Raw genomic sequence first — 24,731 nt, forward strand, 5'->3', positions numbered from 1 at the left:
TAATGCCAAGCTGGCCTTAACCCCTTTATTACCCAGTGAGCCACCGCACCAGGGCCCTGGATGAGTTGGGTACAGCGCCAGAAGATGGCGCTTCTATGAACGCGCCATTTTCTGGGGCGGCTGCGGACTGCAATTTGCAGCGGGGGTGGCCAAGAAAGCTTGGGTCTCCCTGCGCTGCGGATTTCAGCCCCCAGTTGCCTAGTTGTATCTGGCTGGGCACAAAAATAGGGCGAAGCCCCACGCATTTTTTTTTTTAATTATTTCATGAAATTCATGGAATAATTAAGAAAAAAAGGGCTTCCCTATATTGTTGTGTCCAACCAGGTACAAATAGGCAGCTGGTGGTTGGGGGCAGCCCATTCCTGCCTGCTGTACCTGGCTGGACACAAATATAGTGCGAAGCCCCACGTCAATTTTTTTTTAATTATTTCATGAAATAATTTTTTTAAAAAAGGGCTTCCCTATATTGTTGTGTCCGGCCAGGTACAAATAGGCAGCTGGTGGTTGGGGGCAGCCTGTTCCTGCCTGCTGTACTTGGCTGGACACAAATATAGGGCGAAGCCCCACGTCAATTTTTTTTAAATAAATCCTTTATTTTAACACTAAATGACATTTGAGGAGTTAATAAAGATGCAGTCCCTAAATTATTGTTTATTTTTTAATTAATTTTTCCCAAAACTTTTGACATGGGCTTCGCCATATTTTTGTATGCCAGCCAGGTACAGCATCCAGCTTCTATGAACGCGCCATTTTCCGGGGCGGCTGCGGACTGCAATTTTCAGCGGGGGGGGGGCAGAAAGCTTGCGCCTCCCTGCGCTGCAGATTCCATCCCCCAGCTGCCTAGTTGTACCTGGCTGGACACAAAAATAGGGAGAAGCTTCACGTATTTTTTTTTTTTAATTATTTCATGAAATTCATGAAATAATTAAGAAAAAAAGGGCTTCCCTATATTGTTGTGTCCAACCAGGTACAAATAGGCAGCTGGTGGTTGGGGGCAGCCCGTTCCTGCCTGCTGTACCTGGCTGGACACAAATATAGTGCGAAGCCCCACGTCAATTTTTTTTAAATCATTTCAGGAAATTCATGAAATAATTAAAAAAAATTGATGTGGGGCTTCGCACTATATTTGTGTCCAGTCAGGTACAGCAGGCAGGAACGGGCTGCCCCCAACCACCAGCTGCCTATTTGTACCTAGCCGGACACAACAATATAGGGAAGCCCTTTTTTTCTTAATTATTCCATGAATTTCATGAATTTAAAAAAAAAAAACGTGGAGCTTCGCCCTATTTTTGTGTCCAGCCAGGTACAACTAGGCAGCTGGGGGCTGGAATCCGCAGCGCAGGGAGGCCCAAGCTTTCTGGGCCCCACCCGCTGCAAATTGCAGTCCGCAGCCGCCCCGGAAAATGGCGCGTTCATAGAAGCGCCATCTTCTGGCGCTGTACCCAACTCATCCAGGGCCCTGGTGCGGTGGCTCACTGGGTAATAAAGGGGTTAAGGCCAGCTTGGCATTATCAGCTGGCCCTAAGCCCGAAATTCATGGGGTCACGCCAATATTAGACATGACCACTATGAATTTCTAGTAAAGTATTTAAAAAAAACACAAACACCCAGAAAAAAGTCCTTTAATTGAAATAAACACACAATTCTTTATTGTTCTAAATTAAACCATACTTACCATCACGCCCATTCCAGCTGAAGCCAACGATCTCCTGCAATAAAAGAAAAATAATAAAGCAACCTCATCCTTACCTTTCCATGGCTCCCACGACGGCTCCAGCTCTGCTACATCGAGATGACAGGCTGGACCGCAGCAGAACGCTGCCATCCAGCCTGTCATCCCGCAGACACTGAGAAGCGCAGGCATACTTCCACTCCTCAGTGTCTGGCTGTGACGGCATCCAGATGAGCCGACAATGAACTCGGCTCACCTCATGTACGTCACTGACAGCGTGGGAGAATTCTCCTGCACTCAGCGCTTCAGCGTGAGAATTTTCCCACGCTGTCAGTGACGTGCATGAGGTGAGGTCATGTCCAATGAACTCGGCGCACCTCATGCACGTCACTGACAGCATGGGAAAATTCTCACGCTGAAGCGCTGAGTGCAGGAGAATTTTCCCACGCTGTCAGTGACGTGCATGAGGTGAGCTGAGTTCATTGGACATGAACTCGGCTCATCTGGATGCCGTCACAGCGAGACACTGAGGAGCACAAGCATGCCTGCGCTTCTCAGTGTCTGCTGGATGACAGGCTGGATGGCAGCGTTCTGCTGCGGTCCAGCCTGTCATCTCGATGTAGCAGAGCTGAAGCTGTCCTGGGAACCATGGAAAGGTAAGGATGAGGTTGCTTTATTATTTTACTTTTATTGCAGGAGATCGTTGGCTTCAGCTGGAATGGGCGTGACTGTAAGTATGGTTTAATTTAGAACAATAAAGAATTGTGTCTTTATTTCAATTAAAGGACTTTTTTCTGGGTGTTTGTGTTTTTTTTAAATACTTTACTAGAAATTCATGGTGGTCATGTCTAATATTGGCGTGACCCCATGAATTTCGGGCTTAGGGCCAGCTGATAATGCCAAGCTGGCCTTAACCCCTTTATTACCCAGTGAGCCACCGCACCAGGGCCCTGGATGAGTTGGGTACAGCGCCAGAAGATGGCGCTTCTATGAACGCGCCATTTTCCGGGGCGGCTGCGGACTGCAATTTGCAGCGGGTGGGGCCCAGAAAGCTTGGGCCTCCCTGCGCTGCGGATTCCAGCCCCCAGCTGCCTTGTTGTACCTGGCTGGACACAAAAATAGGGCGAAGCCCCACGTATTTTTTTTTTTAATTATTTCATGAAATTCATGGAATAATTAAGAAAAAAAGGGCTTCCCTATATTGTTGTGTCCGGCTAGGTACAAATAGGCAGCTGGTGGTTGGGGGCAGCCCGTTCCTGCCTGCTGTACCTGACTGGACACAAATATAGGGCGAAGCCCCACATAATTTTTTTTTAATTATTTAATGAATTTCCTGAAATAATTTAAAAAAAATTGACGTGGGGCTTTGCACTATATTTGGGTCCAGCCAGGTACAGCAGGCAGGAACGGGCTGCCCCCAACCACCAGCTGCCTATTTGTACCTGGTTGGACACAACAATATAGGGAAGCCCTTTTTTTCTTAATTATTCCATGAATTTCATGAAATAATTAAAAAAAAAAAAACGTGGAGCTTCTCCCTATTTTTGTGTCCAGCCAGGTACAACTAGGCAGCTGGGGGATGGAATCTGCAGCGCAGGGAGGCCCAAGCTTTCTGCCCCCCGCTGAAAATTGCAGTCCGCAGCCGCCCCGGAAAATGGCGCGTTCATAGAAGCTGGATGCTGTACCTGGCTGGCATACAAAAATATGGCGAAGCCCACGTCAAAAGTTTTGGGAAAAATTAATTAAAAAATAAATAATAATTTAGGGACTGCATCTTTATTAACTCCTCAAATGTCTTTTAGTGTTAAAATAATGGATTTATTTAAAAAAAAAATAGCGTGGGATCCCCCATAATTTTAGTCTCTAGCGGAGGTTAAGCAGACGGCTGGGGCAGATGTTTGAAGCCTGGGAAGGGGGTAAAACCCACGGAGCTTCCCAGGCTACTAATATCAGCCCCCAGCTGAATACCTAGCCTTTACTAGCTATTAAAATGGGGGACCCCCCCAAAAAAAATGACGTGGGGTCCCCCCTATTTTAATAGCTAGCAAAGGCTAGGCAGACAGCTGGGGGCTGATATTAATAGCCCAGGAAGGGTGCCATGAATATTGGCCCCCTCCCAGGCTAGAAACACCAGTCGTCAGCCGCCCCAGAAATGGCGCATCCATAGGATGCGCCAACTCTGGCACTTAGCCTCGCTCTTCCACGCTGCCCTGGTGCGGTGGCAGGGGGTAATAGTGGTGGGGTTCATGTCAGCGCCAGCTGCCATGAAGCCCAGGTTAGTAATGATGGGCGTCTATAAGACACCCCCATTACTAACCTACAAAGTGTTAAAAAGAAAAAACACACACTACACCCAGAAAAAAATAATTTATTTGAAATAAAACACACAATTTTATTTAATTCTTAGTTTACTAAAAATAATAGTTACCTGTCCACGTTCCTGCGCTGATCTCCCATGCACAGCTGTCACATCTGGAGATGGTGACAGCTGTGCATGGCTGCTGTAAGCTCACGCTGCCGGGAACACGTCCGCTCACGGCAGCGGGAGCCACTGACTGAGGTCACCGGAGTGCATTCAGGCAGCGCAGCTCCGGAGACCTCCTTTACGGCACTGCTGTACCGTGGGAATTTCTCACGATACAGCAGGGCCGTAAAGGAGCTAACCGGAGCAGCGCTGCCTGAACTCCGGTGAACCCTTACGGCCCCGTCATTCTAGCGGCGGCAGCGGTTCAGAGCGGTCACATTCTATGTGGCTGCTCTGAACTGGAGATCTTCGTGGGACACTCGTGGACTGCTACGGAGGGGTAAGGATAAGGTTGTGGTTTATTATTTTATATTTTATTACAGGAGATCGATGGCTTCGGGGAATTAGGTGTCTAGGTGAGTATAGGTGTAGTTTTTTATTTTTTACTTTATTTTAGGTGGCGATCGGCGGGGACAGGTAATGTATGAACTAATTTCTTTTAGGTAACCACTGGCCACCAATGACATGTATTTAACATTTATTGGGGACACAGTAGGGCAATTTAAATAGCAGGATCAGTCTGATGGGAACTACTGCTCCCATCGAGCTGATCCTGCTGGCAGGAGTGGACGGGGGACAGACATAGGCCGATGGGAGTAGTAGTGTCACATCGGCCTATGTCTGCCTGCACGCACACACACCGCACACACCCGCACACATCGCACAGACACCGCGCACACCCGCACAAACATCGCGCACACACCCCGCACACACACCCCGCACACACACTAATCATGACGGGCTGATGGTCTGGGAGGTGAGGCTGACCTGTGCGGCCGTGGGAAAGTTCATGTGAGTTCATGCAGTCAAGCATGAACTCACATGAACCCTCTGAGGGCAACGCGGCGACTTCAAATGAACTGCTGATCGGCATCACCTGATACCTCAGCTGTTCATTTGAAATAACCGGCGGGAAAGCGCAGCACAGAACGGGAAAGCCGGCGGTGAAGTCTTTTCACTGCCGGCTTCCCCGCCCGGGTCCTTCACTCCCCGCTCCTTGGAGCTGCGCTCCCCGCCCGGTCCTAACTTACGATCGGGATGGGAGGTGGCGAGGGGAGCGGAGGATCGGGGTGGGAGGCTGTGGGGAAGCAGTATGGGGCTGTGTGATTGTTTAAAAGCCGGCGGCTTTATACCGCCCGCCGGCTTTTAAACAATCAGGAGAATTCTCCCCCGCTGGGATGGCATTCTGATGACAGGCTGGATCGCGCTGCCATCCAACTTGTCATCCTTCACAGACACTGCAGAGCGCAGGCATTATGGGAACTTCCGATTCCGGTATCCGATATTGTAAAAGTATCGGAATTAAGTATCGGAATTCCGATACCGCGAATATCGGCCGATACCCGATATTACAGTATCGGAATGCTCAACACTAGTCAGCAGTTGATGTGATTTGGCAGGATGCCTTAGTCATAGCCCACAGCTGACTGTACACCTCTCAGTGTCAGATTGGAGCTATAGCATGCAAACATGAAATATATGAAATTTGAATTGCATTACTGTTCTAGATTATAGGAAAAAATGGAGATAGGACATTAGGATAGGTTCCCAGCAACAGCAGATCGGCTTATTGTTGGCTGGGCATGCATGAATTGGCAAAATTATGTGCACAGTATCTCCATTTTTCCTATTACCTAGAGCCGTAATGCAATTCAAATGTCATATATTTCATGTTTACATGCTGTAGCACTACAGAGTGCTTTGTTAGTTATATATGGAGAAGGCTACTCTTAGTATGCATCTATACACACCTGTTTTCTGTTTGGAAGTGACGGTCAGTCTTTTGTTATTTCCATTGGGTATGACTGACAGATGTTTTCATATCTGAATGTTCAATAAATTAGTTGAACATGTGACATATGGACAGATCTGACATGTGGGCAAATAAATCAGCCAGATTGCGCTGTAATTGATGTTAGTGTAAGTCCTATATTTTCTTTTTGTAACAACTGATGTAACGTGTTCTCCTGTGGTTATGCATGGACATGCATATTACCCCTTTGTGAAGCAAGAACTACATCTAATGATTGATTAATGCTGCACATCAGCTTGGGGGAATTTTAGCCTGCTCCTCCCTCACTTCAACTCCATCTACCATATTTCTGTAAGCTTAAGGTCAGGTCTTTGACTTTGCCATTCCTAAACGGTATTCTTTTACCATTTTTATGTAGAACGACTTGTGAACTTCGGGTTGTTATCTTGCTGCATGATCCATGTTTTCTTGAGATTTATGGACAAACATCCTGACTTTTTTCTTTGCAATTTGCTGGTATAAATCAAAATTCATTGTTCCTTTAATGATGACAACCCTATCCTGGCCCAGATGCAGCAAAACTGTCCCAAACAAAGATAAGCCTCTCTCCTCCTGTACCAGTCGCCGTTGAGTTTTAGTTCAAGATTATTGAAATTTTTATGCTGTAATGAAGTGTTTTCCTTTCTCCAAATAATGTTTCTCATTTAAACAAAAAAAAACTATTTGAAATGTTATTAGTCCTCAAAACATTGTTCAAAAAGCCTTCTGGCTTGTCCAGGTGATCTTTAGCAAGCTGCATAAACATTCTTTATGGAGACCAGTAGCTTTCTCCTTGCAATCCTGCCCATACACACCATTGTTATTCAGTGACTCTGATTCATGAATATTATAGCTAATGTGAGAGAGGCCTTTAGATGCTTAGACGTTACCTTGGGTTTGCCTTTAATTTCTTAGATGTTACCTTGGGTTCCTTTGTGACCTTGTAGACTTTTATACTCCTTGATCTTGGAGTGATATTTGATGGTCGACCACTCCTGGGGAGGGTAATATTGGTCTTGAATTTCCACTATTTGTACACAATCTGTAACTGAAGATTGGTGGAATGGAATCCAAACTCTTAAGAGAAAGTTTTGTAATGTATCCTAGCCTGATAAACATCAACAACTACTTTGTCTGTGGCATGATTCACAAACTTGTGCTGGGAAGATGAGACTTTGAAAAATCCTTGTCCTTTAAATAAAAAAAGATTCACATACAGTTTTATGAAAAAGTTTGGGCACCCCTATTAATCTTAAGCTTAATGTTTTATAAAAATTGGTGTTTTTGCAACAGCTATTTCAGTTTGATATATGTAATAACTGTTGGACACAGTAATGTTTCTGCCTTGAAATGAGGTTTATTGTACTAACAGAAAATGTGCAATCTGCATTCAAACAAAATTTGACAGGTGCATAAGTATGGGCACCCTTATCATTTTCTTGTTTTAAATACTCCGACCTACTTTTTACTGACTTACTAAAGCACTTTTTTGGGTTTTGTAACCTCATTGAGCTTTCAACTTCATACCCAGGTATATGCAATCATGAGAAAAGCTACTTAAAGTGGCCACTTGCAAGTTGTTCTCCTGTTTGAATCTCCACTGAAGAGTGGCATCATGGGCTCCTCAAAACAACTGTCAAATGATCTGAAAACAAAGACTATTCAACATAGTTGTTCAGGGGAAGGATACAAAAAGCTGTCTCAGAGATTTAACCTGTCAGTTTCCACTGTGAGGAACATAGTAAGGAAATGGAAGAACACAGGGACAGTTCTTGTTAAGGCCAGAAGTGGCAGGCCAAGAAAAACATCAGAAAGGCAGAGAAGAAGAATGGTGAGATCAGTCAAGGGCAATCCTCAGACCACCTTCAGAGAGCGGCAGCATCAACTTGCTGCAGATGGTGTCACTGTGCATCGGTCAACTATACAACGCACTTTGCACAAGGAGAAGCTGTATGGGAGAGTGATGCGAAAGAAGCAAGCACGCCACAAACAGAGTCGGCTGAGGTATGCAAAAGCACATTTGGAGAAGCCAATTTCTTTTTGGAAGAAGGTCCTGTGGACTGATGAAACCAAGATTGAGTTGTTTGGTCATACAAAAAGGCGTTATGCATGGCAGCAAAAAAACACAGCATTCCAAGAAAAACACTTGCTACACACAGTAAAATTTGGTGGAGGTTCCATCATGCTTTGGGGCGGTGTGGCCAATGCCGGCACCGGGAATCTTGTTAAAGTTGAGGGACGCATGGATTCCACTCAGTATCAGCAGATTCTTGACAATAATGTTCAAGAATCAGTGATAAAGTTGAAGTTACGCAGGGGATGGATCTTTCAGCAAGACAATGATCCAAAACACCGCTCCAAATCTACTCAGGCATTCATGCAGAGGAACAATTACAATGTTCTGGAATGGCCATCCCAGTCCCCAGACCTGAATATCATTGAACATCTGTGGGATCATTCGAAGAGGGCTGTCCATGCTCGGCGACCATCAAACTTTACAGAACTGGAATTGTTTTGTAAAGAGGAATGGTCAAAAATACCTTCATCCAGGATCCAGGAACTCATTAAAAGCTACAGGAAGCGACTAGAGGCTGTTATTTTTGCAAAAGGAGGATCTACTAAATATTAATGTCACTTTTCTGGTGAGGTGCCCATACTTATGCACCTGTCAAATTTTGTTTGAATGCAGATTGCACATTTTCTGTTAGTACAATAAACCTCATTTCAAGGCAGAAACATTACTGTGTCCAACAGTTATTACATATATCAAACTGAAATAGCTGTTGCAAAAACACCAATTTTTATAAAACATTAAGCTTAAGATTATTAGGGGTGCCCAAACTTTTTCATATAACTGTACATTTGCCCCTCACAAATGTATATTGAATAATTGTCCTCATTTAACCCCTTCCTGACTTGTCAATTTTCTGTTTTCGCATTTTCTTCTCCTCCTTTTTCCGCCCAATTAGCTGTATGAGGGCTTGTTTTTGCTGAACACTTTGAATGGCACCATTCACTTTAATATTCAATGTACTCGAAAAGGGGAAACAATTGCAAGTGTAGTAAAATTGCGGAAAAGAAACCTATTTTGCAATTTTTGGGGGTTTTTGTTTTATGGCATTTATTGTATAGTCTGACTTGTTAACGTGATTTCCATGTCATTGTAATTACAGTGATACTAAACTTGCATAGTTTTATTTTTATTCAATTAGTGAAAAAATAATTGCCATTGTCGCCATTTTCCAAGAACTGCATCGTTTTCATTTTCCTATCGGACCTGCAGTGAGGGGTTGTTTTTTGCGTGGTGAATTGAAGTTTTTATTAGTAACATTTTAGGGTAGATACATCTTGATTGCCTCTTACTGCATTCTTTTGCGGAGTTGTGACAACTAAAAAAATCCACAATTTTGGAGTTTTAATTTTTTTGGTCATTACAGAGTTTATTGATCAGGTAAATTAATTTTATATTTTGATAGATTGCAAATCTGTGTGTTTTTTATTATTTATGTTTACTGGAGGGGAGTGATTTGAATTTTAATTATTTTTGTATATATGTAAAAGAAAATGTTTTTTTTTTTTTGCTTTTGTTTACTTTAGTGTCATCCAATCACTTTTCTATAAAGTGCGATACCACTGCAATACATAGTAAAAATCTCAGTCTCCTACAAACGCAAGCCACAGGCTGGTTTTCACAGCAGCACCTTCATGATGGATCTCCAGCTGTAATTACAATTATCCGGCATCCTGTGATCACTGGAGAGATTGATAGCGACATTTAAGGAGTTAGCAGCGGATGAGAGTTCAGCAACAGACACTGCTGTTAGAGGCAGAGATGATGGCTTTGTATCTCAGCCATTATTGGCCAGGAAAGATGTATCAAATAAGGGGACCCAACCTATGATGTAATAGTATGTGCTATGTCGGAGAGGGGTTAAAAATTACAGTGTAATATGTTTTACTCATTTATGTTACTTGGTTCTCGTTATCTAGTACTTGTGTGAAAATTTTATTTAGTTTTAGGTCAAATTTTTGCAGAGATATGGAAAATTCTGAAAGGTTCACAAACTTTCTAGCGCCTCTGTAAAAAAGAAAAAAAGGAACCACATGAAAAAAGTGTCAGTGATATACACCGTAACCAATTAGATCACTTGGATTTTCTAACCTGCTCCTGAGATAAAACAAATGAGGAATCAATCTGCTTGCTATAGGCAAAGGAGACACTCAGCCTGCTCTCATGCAGTTCAGCCCACAGGCATAGTGTCCTAGAATTCTGTGTCAAGTTGTTCCTGTTACTTCTCTTGGAAATGTATGAATAAAAAATAACCACAAACTACCATTCTCTGTATCAAACAAACACATTGAGTTGTAAGCAAAATGGTTGTTCTCTTGACTACAACTGTCACTTAACCCCTTAACGCTGTGCCCATTTTGAGCCTTTAAGACAAAGCAATGTTTTTTTAGTTTTTCATTGTCGCATTCCAGGAGCCGTAGTATTCTTATTTATAGGTTCACGTAGTTGTATGAGGGCTTGTTTTTTTTCCCAATATTTTGGGTTACAGTTGTGCTCAAAAGTTTACATACCCCGATAGAATTTTTCCTTTCTTGGCCTTGTTTCAGAGAATATGAATGATAAAAAAAACTTTTTCTTCACTCATGGTTATTGGTTGGGTGAAGTCATTTATTGTCAAACTACTTTGTTTTCTCTTTTTAACTCTCAATGACAACCAAAAACATCCAAATGACCCTGATCAAAAGTTCGCATACCCCAGTTCTTGCCCCCTCTAACATCAATGACAGCTTGAAGTCTTTTGTGGTAGTTATGGATGAGGTTCTTTATTTTCTCAGATGGTAAAGCTGCCCATTCTTCTTGGCAAAAAGCCTCCAGTTCCTGTAAATTCCTGGGCTGTCTAGCATGAACTGCGCACTTGAGATCTCTCCAGAGTGGCTCAATGATATTGAGGTCAGGAGACAGATGGCCACTCCAGAACCTTCACTTTGTTCTGCTGTAGCCAATGACAGGTCGACTTGGCCTTGTGTTTTGGATCATTGTCACGTTGGAACATCCAAGTACGTCCCATGAGCAGCTTCCGGGTTGATGAGTGCAAATTTGCCTCCAGTATTTGCTGACAACGTGCTGCATTCATCTTTCCTTCAACTTTTACCAAGTTTCCTGTGCCTTTGTAGCTCACACATCCCCAAAACATTAGCGATCCACCTCCGTGCTTTACAGTAGGAATGGAGTTTTGAGGCTTGTCTCTGCTATTTGGCGTATTGTAGGCGAGATACTTTGTGGCATTTGCGCAGTAATGGCTTTCTTCTGATGACTTGACCATGCAGCCCATTTTTCTTCAAGTGCCTCCTTATTGTGCATCTTGAAACACCCACACTGCTAATTTTCAGAGAGTCCTGAATTTCAGCTGATGTTATTTGTTAAAGAGAACCTATACCACGCTCCAAATTATTATGCAAATGCTATTTTTCTCTGATTTTACTAAATCAGCGGTGGTGAACCTATGGCATGCGTGCCAGAGGTGGCACTCAGAGCCCTCCCTGTGCGTATGCACACCAGGCCCACCATCCACACACTGCTGCGCTCCCATGTTCAAATGCATTTGCGTCTTCCAGACGCAAATACATTTGAACAGTGCTGCGCGGAATGGGGCAGAGGAGTGCCTGTCAGCCCCCGGTCCGATGTGCAGCAGTGTGATGACGTCATCCAGCTACTGACCTCATCACATTGCTGCCTGTGATGGGGCTGCAGTGGAGCAGAGACAGCGCATTATGCGTGGGGAATTGGTAAGAGCTTCCACCAGCATTCTTGTCTAGCTTGTGCTGTTTCTAATTATTTTTTATTGGTTGAAGTGTTTTTGCATGCATGTAATAAAGTATATATTTTTTCACGCATTATTACTGTTTATGGTGTGCATTATATGTCTTGCAAGCTTTTCTCTTCGTAAATTTCATATACTCTTTTTTGATTGACGACTGCACCCATCATCATCTTTAGTTACATTTTGTGGTGCCCACTATATTTTTCTAGTTGATCATATGTTTTCACCCCTTCTTTGATATTACCTTTATAATACTTGCATCCATTGAACTTGGGAGGTTTTGGATAGTTTCTACTTGAATTTCAGAATGCCAGAAGAGCCTCCTAGAGCTGCTGTTTTGATGTGAATTGCCTCCCACCCTCATAGATCTTTTGATTGAGGATACTCCAAAAGGTTCTCAATAGGGTTGAGGTCAGGGGAGGATGGTGGCCACCCCATGAGTTTCTCTCCTTTTATGCCCTTAGCAGCTAATGACTCATGATGTCATGCATGAAGAGGATATTGCTATGGATGGAACAGTTCTTTTTTCTGCACCATGTAAGAAAGTAGTTAGTTAGAATCTCTACATACTTTGCCAAGCTAATTTTCACACATTCAAAGGACCCTAAGGGGCTTACCAGCTCGCTCCCTATAATTCCAGCCCAAAACATGACTCCACCACCTCCTTGCTGATATCGCAACCTTGTTGGGACATGGTGGTCATCTACCAACCATCTACTACACCATCCATCTGGACCATCAAGGGTTGCACAGCACTCATCACTAAACAAGACTGTTTTAAAATCAGTCTTCATGTATGCCTGAGCCCACTGCAACTGTTTCTACTTGTGAGCACTGTTTAAGGGTGGCCGAATAGTAGGTTTATATACATCTGCAAACCTCTGGAGGATCCTACACCTTGAGCTTCGTCGGACTCCAGAGGCACCAGCAGCTTCAAATACCTGTTTGCTGCTTTGCAATAGTATTTTAGCAGTTGCTCTCTTAATACAATGAATTTGTCTGGCAGAAACCTTCCTTATTATGCCTTTATCTGCACAAACCCATCTGTGATCTGTATCAACCACAAATCGCTTCACAGTACGATGTTCACGTGTAAGTTTTCATACCTTGTCCAAGGTATTACACTATTTTATGCTTTTTGGCAGCGAAATCCTTTTTCTTTCCTATATTGCTTGAAACCTGTGGCGTGCTTAGTAATATGCAAAATCTTTCTTAAGTAGTTTCATTTTAATTGGGTCACCAGGCAAACTAATTATCACAGGTGTTTGACATTGATTTTAGTGATCCAAAAAGTTCTGAGACAATATCAGCCATGAGTTTATTTGAAAAACAAAAAAATGACATCTTCACAACACTTAAATCCAATTTACATAGTTGGAACACTATCAACAAAAATCCACTTTTATTACAAATAACATAAAACTACATGTATACACACAATAATATCTATCTATCAGAGATATATATATATCTATCTATCAGAGATATATATATATATCTATCTATCTATCTAAACAGAGATATATATATATATCTATATATATAAAAAGAAAGCGCAGCAGCACTCCATTATGGCCAAGATACATAAAGACAATAAAACCATTTAATTTAAACTGTGTTATTACTCAATAAGCTTTACTTACAAAAAATGGAGGTTCTTAGCGCATAAATTGGCCAATTCATGTGTGCCCATCAACCACTGCAAGGTGACCTCCCATCTGATGGGTACTACTCTGCCTACATGCCTCTCTTGGGCTACAAGCCTATAACTCTGGACAGAACATGTCACTTCGGGGCTAAAACACCTACAATTTAAATGGGCTGGTAGAATAGAATATACATCACCTGCTGGTTAAATGGGGGGAGTGCAAGGTCAAACAGGAGGCAGTTCCCACCTCCTATAGTAATATGTCAAAAAAACTGACCAGCACATCCCAAATGTGAACAGGTGCAAGCTGCAAGGTGACCTCCCATCTGATGGGTACTACTCTGCCTACATGCCTCTCTTGGGCTACAAGCCTCCTGTTTGACCTTGCACTCCCCCCATTTAACCAGAGTAGTACCCATCAGATGGGAGATCACCTTGCAGCGGTTGATGGGCACACATGAATTGGCCAATTTATGCGCTAAGAACCTCCATTTTTTGTAAGTAAAGCTTATTGAGTAATAACACAGTTTAAATTAAATGGTTTTATTGTCTTTATGTATCTTGGCCATAATGGAGTGCTGCTGCGCTTTCTTTTTATATATCTTATGCAGTTTCTGCAGCTTGCACCTGTTCACATTTGGGATGTGCTGGTCAGTTTTTTTGACATATATCTATATATATATATATCTATATACATACATACATACATACAGGGTGGTCCAAAAGTAGGTGGACAGAAAGTGTAATAAGGTTATGAAGGGGGAGATTTATCAAACACTAAATTGCAGCCGCCTGTCTGGATCATCCTCCAATAAACCATGAATTAGACATGGACGATCAGCTTTCCACCCAATAGATTTCAGGATTCGCATGATAGAAGCTCGTGAAATTCCCAATTCCAAAGAGGCTCTTCTGGTGGACTTTTTTGGACTCTGAACAAATGTTTCAGCAACAAGTTGTTTATTATCTTCTGTACAGACTGTTTTGGGTCGACCAGTTTTTGGAGCATTAAGGATTGAGCCAGTGGCATTGAATTTGTCACGAATGCGATACATTTTTTGTCTCTTTGGGGCTTGAGTACCAAATGTTTCAACCCAATTTGCTCTAACGGTTTCAGCATTTTGAGATTTCCAACACTCTGTTAAAATCCATTTTCTTTGATCTGTATTTAAATTATTTGCCATTATGTGTTATCTGAATTGTCTGAAAAGAAAACAAATTTGGGGGAGATCTATCTGTGAAAACTAGATCTGTGAAACTGGCTCAGTTGCCCTTAGCAACCAGTCAGATTGCACCTTTAATTTTCCAAAGAGTCTGTGAGGAATGAAAAGTGGAATCTGATTGGTTGCTAAGGGCAACTGAGCCAGTTTTACTTTACACCATGTTTGATAAATCTCCCCCTTCATAACTTTATTACACTTTCTGTCCACCTACTTTTGGACCACCCTGTATGTATGTGTATGTATATATATATATATATATATATATATATATATATATATATATACACATATATATATATATATATATATATATATATATATATATATACACAGTACAGACCAAAAGTTTGGACACACCTTCTCATTTAAAGATTTTTCTGTATTTTCATGACTATGAAAATTGTACATTCACACTGAAGGCATCAAAACTATGAATTAACACATGTGGAATTATATACTTAACAAAAAAGTGTGAAACAATTGAAAATATGTCTTATATTCTAGGTTCTTCAAAGTAGCCACCTTTTGCTTTGATGACTGCTTTGCAAACTTTTGGCATTCCCTTGATGAGCTTCAAAAGGTAGTCACCGTGCTGCCATACACCGCATTTTTTGTATTACACAACACTTTTTTCTCCACAAATTTGGGGGGGAAATGGGTGTGTGTTTATAATCCGAATTGTAGCTACAGTGGAGCGGGGTCCCAGGGTCGCTGCTGTGGCCACAGGTTAGTAGGAGGTTGTGTTCGGTGGTGCTGGGGCTCCGCCGACATTTTGTTAAAGCCCAGAGTCCTCGCACCTTCCACACTTTTCAATGCGGTGGAAAATGGCCGCTGGAGGATCTTGTCTCCCAAGATCTCAATTGTGCATGCGCCGCGTCCGGCGGCCATTTTCCCAGAGTCCACCACACTGAAATGCATGGAAAGTACAGAGGCTCCAGGCTTTCACACCGCCGAACACCACCTCCTACCAGCCTGGGGCATGCAGAATCGCAGCACTCCTACCTCCACCGAACACCACCTTCTACCAGCCTGGGGCTCCGCATCTCCTGCCTCTGCCAGCTTCCCGCAGCAGCGACCCTGCCACCTGGAACCCCGCTCCACAGCTGCCTGCCCCCAGGTAAGCTACCGTAAAAGCGGATTATAAGACGCACCACCATTTTATTAAAAAAAAATTTTGCCCTATTTTCCTCCCCAAAATTTGGGATGTGTCTTATAAACCAGTGAGTCTTATAATCTGTAAAATACGAATATGTGTGTATATACAGTACATACACACGTGTTTATTTGATTTAAATACTGACTGCTTTGAAACACCTTTGCTTTATATATTTAGGGCCAGAAACACAAGCACATGCTATGCAAGTCCAGCTGGAGTACAAGGGACCAAATTCATTAAGAGGTACTGACCACTTAATGAATTCGGTGCATCTTCTGAATGGTGCGCCTTCATGCGCCTCACAAGAAATGTTTCTCCAGTCCTGGAGTAGCATTTCTGACGAACAAAACGCCAACACATTTGATTAGATTGGCTGATGTGGCCACGCTCTAGCTCCTCCTCAGTTCTGTCCATTTCAGCAGACCTAATTCCAGCTGGCGAAAATGTCTTAAGAAATTCCAGAATGTGGGGTAGTTAGTGTGGCTCTGATGCCACCATAATATCTTCTTATGGTTCGAGAATTGACAGGGCAGCCCCATCTCTTGCTGTCTTCCCTGTCTTATCCTGGATCTGTTTTATTGGCTTCTCCATAATTATTATTATCTTTACATTGCTGTAATTCTCTTTCCTGTCTGATTATTGCTATTGTAAATACATGCATATAGGTCTTTAAAAAGATTGTGATCTCTGTGTATTGCTGTCGCATTAAGTAGTACAATTTGTTGATCGTTTCTCATGCATTGGGTAATGCCATCAGTTGGTGGCTTTAGTTTTTACTGTATACATGACCAAAATACAAGTGTATAAATTCAGGTTTTTAATCAAATTAAGTAAGAACTAAAATCATACAGGTTGTGCATGACAATGATAGATAATAATGGTTTTATAAAAATATTTAAAATGTGTTCATATTATTAAAATATTAAACATCCACATCATTTTCCTATATGATTAAGTAAGTTGACGGCATGGCTGAAGAAACAACAAATACATGGAGATCAATGTTCAAAAGCATATAGCAGCTGGCTGATTTTTGCCATGTCCTTTGTCAGCAAAGTTGCCATCATCAGCGATACATTTAAATAGCTTGCAGCAGGGCTGCATAGTGCCTTGGCAGAGAAATACTCTCCTGTTTAACATCTATGTTTGCCAAAACCTCGGGAGAGATCATCAGTTGGGTTATTGGACCGACTCTTTGCAGTGCACAAGCGTGGCAGATGTATCCTCCATTATCTTCACTTTTGTCACTCTGCACAGAAAAAAAAGGTTTATGTATGAAATCAAACGTAAAGGCGGATGTGTGTTCATGAATTATATTCACATCATCACCCTTCCCCTCCCCCCCAAAAAATAGGGCCACAAAACCTACACATGTAAATACACCTTTAACCTTATATATGTTTTATTTTGTGTTTTCTTCTTTTTCTTAAGGCTGTGGTAACATGGTGATGTGACTTTGGCTGTGACACAGAATGCGCTGCCAAAGATCTCTATATGGTGTGTTTTTTCTACTACGTCTTTTTGCTCAGAAAATAGGCTGCATTTAACTTTTTAAGCAAGTGCATGTGATTCATGAAAACTCTTGACTACTGTGCACCTAAAGACGCTGTTGAAGCCTGAAAAAAAAAAAAAATCGGCAAAAAAGATATGTAAAAAACAAACTTATTTGCATTTTTAAGTGCAGAACTAAAGCTTTTCTGTATGAAAAAAATGCATAAAAAACAAAATTGCTACAAAACTGCATCACATGATGGGGAAAACACACAAAAAGATAATAAAAACACAATAAACAAAAGAGTGTTATTGTGTAACCTGGTGCGGACACCTGAAGAAAACATGTAGATATAAAGCAGCAGAAGACATTCAGCTCATGTGGACACAGCCTTAAAACGTACAGATTCTTATGTAGATTAAAATTCTAGAGCCCGTATAACCGGCCTTCGCGTTTTAGACAGATGTGCCTTTAATCATGGCCTACAACAACTAAACAATCTTTTTACTGAAGATTTTCTTGTTTAAAAGTAATAAAACATAAAAAAAAAAAAAAAAAATCATAAGTTGGGGAATCATTGTAATCGAGATGCAGAATAAAAGTTAAAGAAGTTGTCCACTACTTTTACATTGATGCCCCATCCTTAGGATGGGACATCATTGTCGGATTGGCTGGGATCCCACACCCGGCATGCAGCTGTTATCGGGGCTGGGGGCGGCGGCACCCGGCCGGAAGTGCTCACTTGCGGAGCTTGGCAGTCTAGCTGTAGTGGCCGCAGAGGGGTACTGCACATCCGCCTCCCATTGAAATGAATAGGATGAGAAATTGGGGCATCAATGTAAAAGTGGTGGACAACTTCTTTAACAAGTCATTTATACAGTACAGTGAACTCCATAAAAAATAACATTAAAAAACAATTTCAGATAATTGTTTTTTGTTCAAGCCGCCGTGCAACTTAGTCTGCTCAGGAGATGTGGTATGATCAGACCATGTTCCTGCAAGGTCAGACACAGCCATTACACAGTACACAGCAGGGGCACATTTATAAGATTATCTCAGCACAGGAGCATTTTATTTAAACAACATCCAATTGTGGAACTTATTATTATTCCAAGATCTGTTGATTAAAATATACTTTTGTTTATGGGAAAACCCCTTTAATTAGCCAGCTAGGGTTACAGCTTGTTCACGATCATCGTTAGGAAAGGCCAGGTGATACAAATTTCCCAGCTTGATAAAAACCCAGCCCCATCTAATCTTGTGCCAAAATGAGCAGCAATGGGTTCTTCTAAGCAGCTGCCTAGCACTCTGAAAATGAAAATGGTGGAGGCCCACAAAACAGGAAAAGGCTATAAGTAGATAGCAAAGCGTTTTCAAGTTGCACTTTCCTCAGTTCGAAACGTAATTATGAAATGCCAGTTAACAGGAACAGTGTAGGTCAAGATAAGGTCTGGAAAAACCAAGCAAATTCTCAGTGAGAGCTGCTCATAGGATTGCTAGAGAGGTAAATCAGAACCCCCGCTTGACTGCAAAAGACCTTCAGAAAGATTTAGCAGACTCTGGAGTTGTGGTACATTGTTTTACTGTTCAGAGACATATGGCCTTCATGGAAGAGTCATCAGAAGAAAACACATCCTGCGTCCTCATTATAAAATTCAGCGTCACAAGTATGCAAAAGAAGATCTAAACAATTTTGTCCTCTTTAAGGCTAAGTGCCCACGATGCAGAAATGCTCCGAATTGTTCCTGAGCTTTTCAACACATGCGGATTTTACATATGCTTGTCCCTGGCAGGAAAAACGCAAGTGAAGCGTTTTTCACTTGCATTTCCGCATGCGGGTAATCAAGCGCTTTCCAAGCGATTTTAGCATCACTTGGAAAGTGCTTGACAACTTGGCACACTATATAAATCCATGCAACCGGCATGGATTTATATAGTGTGACCGTAAAAGAATGGTAAAAAATAAAAAATAAATATTATACTTACCTTCTGATGATGGCCCCCGTCTCCTTCTTCGATGCGTCCGGTCTCCCCGGCAGCTCGCGATGGTCTAAAAGGACCTGCCATGACGTAATTTAGTCATGTGACGGGTCATCGCGAGCTGCCAGGGAGACCGGACGCATCGGATAAGGAGACCGGGGACCATCAGAAGGTAAGTATAATATTTATTTTTTTTATTTTAATTCTCTTTTTTTTACAGGTACTATGGTACCTGGGTCTGGAGGAGAGTCTCTTCTTCTCAAAACCCGGGTACCATCCGCACATTGAATCGCTTAATATTCGCATGTGCACATGTAGTCATGCGGATATTATGCGATTCAATGCAAGTCAATGGCGGCAAAAACGCCACGATTACGCAAAATAATTGGTAGTGCTGCGGATTTTTCTGCAATGATAATCCGCAGTGGAAATTTCCGAAGCATGTGCTCAGCACATGCGGATTATCATTGGGGAACATATCAGACCTTCTACCAAGCGTTTTTTTAAGCGTTTCTGCAGCGGAATTGCCGCAGCGCAAACGCCTAAAAAACACACAGTGGGCACACAGCCTAATACCACTTTTTTTTGTTGCAGCTAAACTAGCCTGATGCATTTTGGAAACAAGTCCTGTGGACGAATTAGGTTAAAATATAATTATTTGGTCACAATGATCAAAGGGATGTGTGGAGAAAAAAGGGCACAGAATTTCAGGAAAAGAACATCTCACCAACCATTAAGCATGGGGGTGGATAAGTCATGCCTTGGGGTTGTGCTGTAGCGAATGACACGGGAACATTTCACGGGTAGAGGGAAGAATGGATTCAATGATATTTCAACAAATTATTGATGCAAACATAACACCATCTGTAAAAAAAAGCTGAAGTTGAAAAGAGGATGGCTTCTACAAATGGATAATAAGTCTGAACACACTTCAAAATCCACAATAGACTACCTCAAAATGCGCAAGCTGAAGGATATACAATAGCCCTCACAGTCCCCTGATCTGAACATCATTGAAAATCTGTGGCTAGATCTCAAAATAGCAGTGCATGCAAGATGACCCAGGAATCTCACAGAACTGGAAGAATTTTCCAAGGAAGAATGTATGAAAATGCCTCAAAACAAAAACTGAAAGAGTCTTAGCTGGCTGCAAAAATTGTTTACAAGATCTGATACTTTCAAAAGGAAGTGCTGCAAGTTACTAACCATGTAGGGTGCCCAAACTTTTGCATCGGCCCATTTTCCTTCTTGTAACTTTTAAAATGTAAAAGATGAAAATATATTTTTTTGCCTAAAATGCAAATGAAATGTGTAATCTTTAACCTTAGGCCTTTTAGAGATCATTTAATCTTCAACTTGCTTCACTGTTCACAATAACAGTAATTTTGACCATGTGAGGGGAGATTTGTTTCACTGCGGCTGTTTCACTTGTTTCACTTGAAGTTTTCTCCAACATGTTATGTGCTGGGGCGTTAAACCACCATTTTTAAAAGGGCCTGATTTTTTGTGAATGACTATAGAGCGGAAAGCAGTTCATTCGCCATATCTCTACCTCAAGGGTGTGGCTGGGGAAGTTAAATGCTCAGTAAGTGTTTTTTTTTTCTCTGTGTGGTTTGGAGAAGGAAGTCTGCAGACTGTGTGTGTGGAAGCCAGAGAGCTCCACAGAAGGACTTTAGTTTGGTGAAACTTTGTTGTGCTACCCAGAGCAGGCAAAATCCCACTCACCTATGAACTGTTCTATAATTTAACTTTTTGTTTTCTGTTATCCCTGAGAGGCAGTGTTTGTTTTGAGGAACCCAGCCGTGGTTTATGCCATACTTTAATAAAGCTGCAGATCCAGTAGCAGCAGCAAGCTCAAAAAGGAGACAACCAAGATGTTGCTACAACAGATCATGTAGCAGCAGAAAGTGCAGCAGCAGCACAAGCAGGAGCAGTGGCAGCAGATACAGCTTCTGGCGGATGCCATCCAGAGCAGACCGACCACCCCACCCCTAGGGCCGACTGGTGACTCATGCATCAGGAAGACGGTAAGACGGGCAATGCAGAAGATGACCCCCGGAGGATGATGTGGAAGCCTTTCTGACAGTCTTTGAGACAGTGGCTGATCGGGAGAGACTTCCACCAGAACAGTGGGCCGACGTTCTGGCACCATATTTCTCGGGCGAACCCCAAAATGCATATTATGACTTAGTACTGCAGGATGCCTAGGAATATGCCAAACTAAAGACAGAGATATTGGCTTGCCTGGGAGTGAATATGGTGGGGAGAGCCCAACGAGTCCACCACAGGGTGTATGCCAGAGACAAAACCCCTCGCTCGCAGATGTTTGACTTACTGCATCTGGTAAAGAAGTGGTTGCAGCCGGAGTCTTCCACTCCTGCCCAGATGGTCAAGCGGGTGGTGATTGACAGATTCATACACTCCCTTCCCAGGTCGGTACAGACTTGGGTTGCCCAGGTCGACTCTCAGAACGCGGACGACCTCGTCGGCCTAGTAGAGAGGTACCAGGTGGTCGAGAAATCCCTCGGAAAACTGGACATAATCCCTTCTCCGTACTGGAATACCCAAAGTGGGGCGGGTTCACCACGGAGGGGGTCTAAAGCCACAACTGGGGGGTGTCCCAATTCCACTGAGGGTCCCGCAAAGGCTGTTGTTAAGGATGTGTCGGTGTTGTCACAATCCTGGACACGTAGCCGCCCGGTGTCATATGTCCCCTGAGCCAATGGACTGCAATCTAAGCCAGTGTTGTTCCTATTACGCTTATCCGGCCTGCAGTGTGGACTGTCAACCCGGCTAGGGGCCGCCGGTGTGTGCCGTGTCCATTAATGGAGTGAGGGTGTTTGGACTGTTAAGACTCTGGAAGTCTGGTGACCCTAATCAGTGCTACCTTTCCCCACCAGTTGGTCCCTACCAAAACCGTGGGTATTTGTTGCATACATGGGGAAGCCAAGTACTACCCTGTGGCCAGCGTTACAGTGGGAACAGACTGTGGTGCCCAGTCCCACGAGGTCGGGGTGGTCAAGGTCCTCATACATCCCATCATATTGGGGTGCAATTTTTCCTTGTTTTGGGACTTGTGGGCAAAGGGAACTGTACTGAGTCGCATGGACAAAAGCCAGGTCCCTAGGGAAGAACCCCTGTCAAAATCTCCCTGAGTTAGAAGTGTCCGGAGAGAACTTTGGGACTGCTCAAGTTCGGGACCTGACCTTAAAGGGGGCGTTACTGTCTGTAACGGGGTTGCTCAAGAGCTGGGGGCCCCTACACCAGATTCCCCCACTTTGCTGCTCAGGGGGAGTTATTGTATCAGGCGACCAAAGGGGTGGTGAGATAGTGGAACAGCTGTTAAGTTTCAGGGCCATACCGACGGAAGGTATTAGACATGGCCCATTCACTTGTTCTGGGGGGACACCTGGGGGTCGAGAAAACTCAGAAGAGAATAATGAGGAGGCTTTATTGGCCAGGGTGTTACCGGGAGATACTAAAGTATTGTCGGTCCTGCCCCACCAGATAACCGCTCCCTCTTCCCACTTCTGTAGTCTTCTAATCCCACTACCTGTGATAGAGAGATTTGCCATGGACCTAGTGTGGCCCTTAGTTAAATCGGCACAGGGCCACCAATACATACTGGTGGTCATGGACTATGTAACCCGGTAACCAGAAGCGGTACCACTAAGGAACTCGTTGAGTAGGAGCATAGCCCGGGAATTTGTCCATATATTTGCCAGTACCTGACTGCTGAAGGAGATATTAACCGACCAAGGAACCCCATTCATAAGCAAGGTAATGAAGGAGCTGTGCAAGGTCCTCCAGATTGCCAGCTATGAACCTCAGTTTACCATCTGCAGACGGACGGCCTAGTGGACAGCTTTAATAAAACATTAAAGGCGATGCTCAAAAAGGTTGTGGAGAAGGATGGACGTGACTGGGACTACCTGCTGCTGTTCCTGCTCTTCTTAGTAAGGGAGGTTCCGCAAGCCTCTACTGGTTCCTCCCCGTTTGAGCCACTGTATGGGCGACATCCGCGAGGGCTCCAGGATATTGCCAAGGAAACCTGGGAAGCCGAGGTTATGCCCCACTGGAGCATCATAGAACATGTCGCCCAGATGCAGGAGAGAATGGTGAAAGTGATGCCTGTCGTGAAGGCTCATCTCCTCCAGGCACAGGAGGCTCAGGCAAGGGTGTATAACCGATCAGCGAAGCTGAGGCAGTTCCAGCCTGGGGACAGTGTTCTGGTGCTAATCCCCACAGCCGAGAGCAAGTTCCTGGCCAAGTGGCAAGGCCCATATGAGGTGGTGGAGAAACTCAGCGAAGTTAATTATAAAGTCCACCAGCCAGGCTGAAGAAAACCGCACCAGATATATCATGTGAACTTGCTCAAGCCGTGGCGAGATCGGGAACTCGTGGGAGATCCTTGCCTGGGAGCCGGTCCCAAAGAGAAGGTGGAGGATGTCACAATAGCAGAGACTATCGATGGCCCAGAAACAACAATGTCAAGAACTGCTGCAGCGGAATCGTGACCTGTTCGGGGCATAAGCAGGTGGTAGAGCATGATGTGTTGACAGAGCCGCATAAAAGGGTAAACCTGAAGCCCTATAGGATTCCTAAAGCAAGCCGTGAGGTGATCTCGACCGAGGTGAAGAGGATGTTAGATCTTGGCGTGATAGAGGAGTCAGAGTGGATCATCAAGTCCCATCATTCTTGTGCCAAAACCCAACAGGGAGTGGAGATTTTTCAATGACTACCGCAGGCTGAATGAGGTATCCAAATGTGACGCATACCCGATGCCCCGTGTCGATGAACTTATTGAGAGTCTTGGACCTGCGAGGTATATTACTACCCTCGACCTGACAAAGGGCTACTGGCAGATCCCCATGTCCCAGAGGACCAAGGATAACACGGCTTTCTCAACACCGGATGGGTGTTTCCAATCCTCTTGAATGCCTTTCGGACTGCAGAGGGCCCCAGCCACCTTCCAGAGGGCCATGGATCGGATTCTAGCCCCATATAAGAAGTATGCCGCAGCCTACCTTGAAGACATTGTTGTCTTTAGCCCAGACTGGGCTAGTAATCTACAAAAGGTACAGGCGATTTTGGATGCTCTGAGGAAGGCAGGATTTACTATCAATCCGAAAAAATGTGCCATTGGGAAGTAGAAGGCCAAGTACTTAGGCTATGTCATCAGGAGAGGCGAAATTAAGCCGCAAGTCAGTAAGGTCGAGGCAATCCAGAACTGGCCGCAACCGCTCTCCAGGAAGCAGGTGAGAGCGTTTCTTGGAATTGTAGGATATTACCGGCGGTTTATCCCAAATTTTGCCATGATGGTCGGGCCACTTACGGATCTTCTCAAAGGCACCAAATCAACGATGGCGAAATGGACAGTTGAAATGGAGACGGCGTTCCAACTGCTGAAGCT

The 24,731-nt window shown here is 43.5% G+C and overlaps 1 protein-coding gene across 2 annotated transcripts in view; it reads right to left on the reverse strand.

Moving 5' to 3' along the window:
- Nucleotides 1-16,761: 16,761 nt before the first annotated feature.
- The window catches only part of FBH1 (F-box DNA helicase 1), a 104,606-nt gene continuing 96,636 nt past the window's right edge, over nt 16,762-24,731 (reverse strand). For both annotated transcript variants that reach the window (XM_073652465.1, XM_073652464.1), the window contains exon 21: nt 16,762-17,095. In XM_073652465.1, the coding sequence (XP_073508566.1) occupies nt 16,925-17,095 (171 nt within the window). In that variant the 3' untranslated portion in view covers nt 16,762-16,924. The remainder of the gene's footprint in view (nt 17,096-24,731) is intronic.

This window comes from Phyllobates terribilis, unplaced genomic scaffold (assembly GCF_046119375.1).
Source record: "Phyllobates terribilis strain yellow unplaced genomic scaffold, ASM4611937v1 Scaffold_11__3_contigs__length_659146591, whole genome shotgun sequence".
NCBI classification, from domain to species: domain Eukaryota; kingdom Metazoa; phylum Chordata; class Amphibia; order Anura; family Dendrobatidae; genus Phyllobates; species Phyllobates terribilis.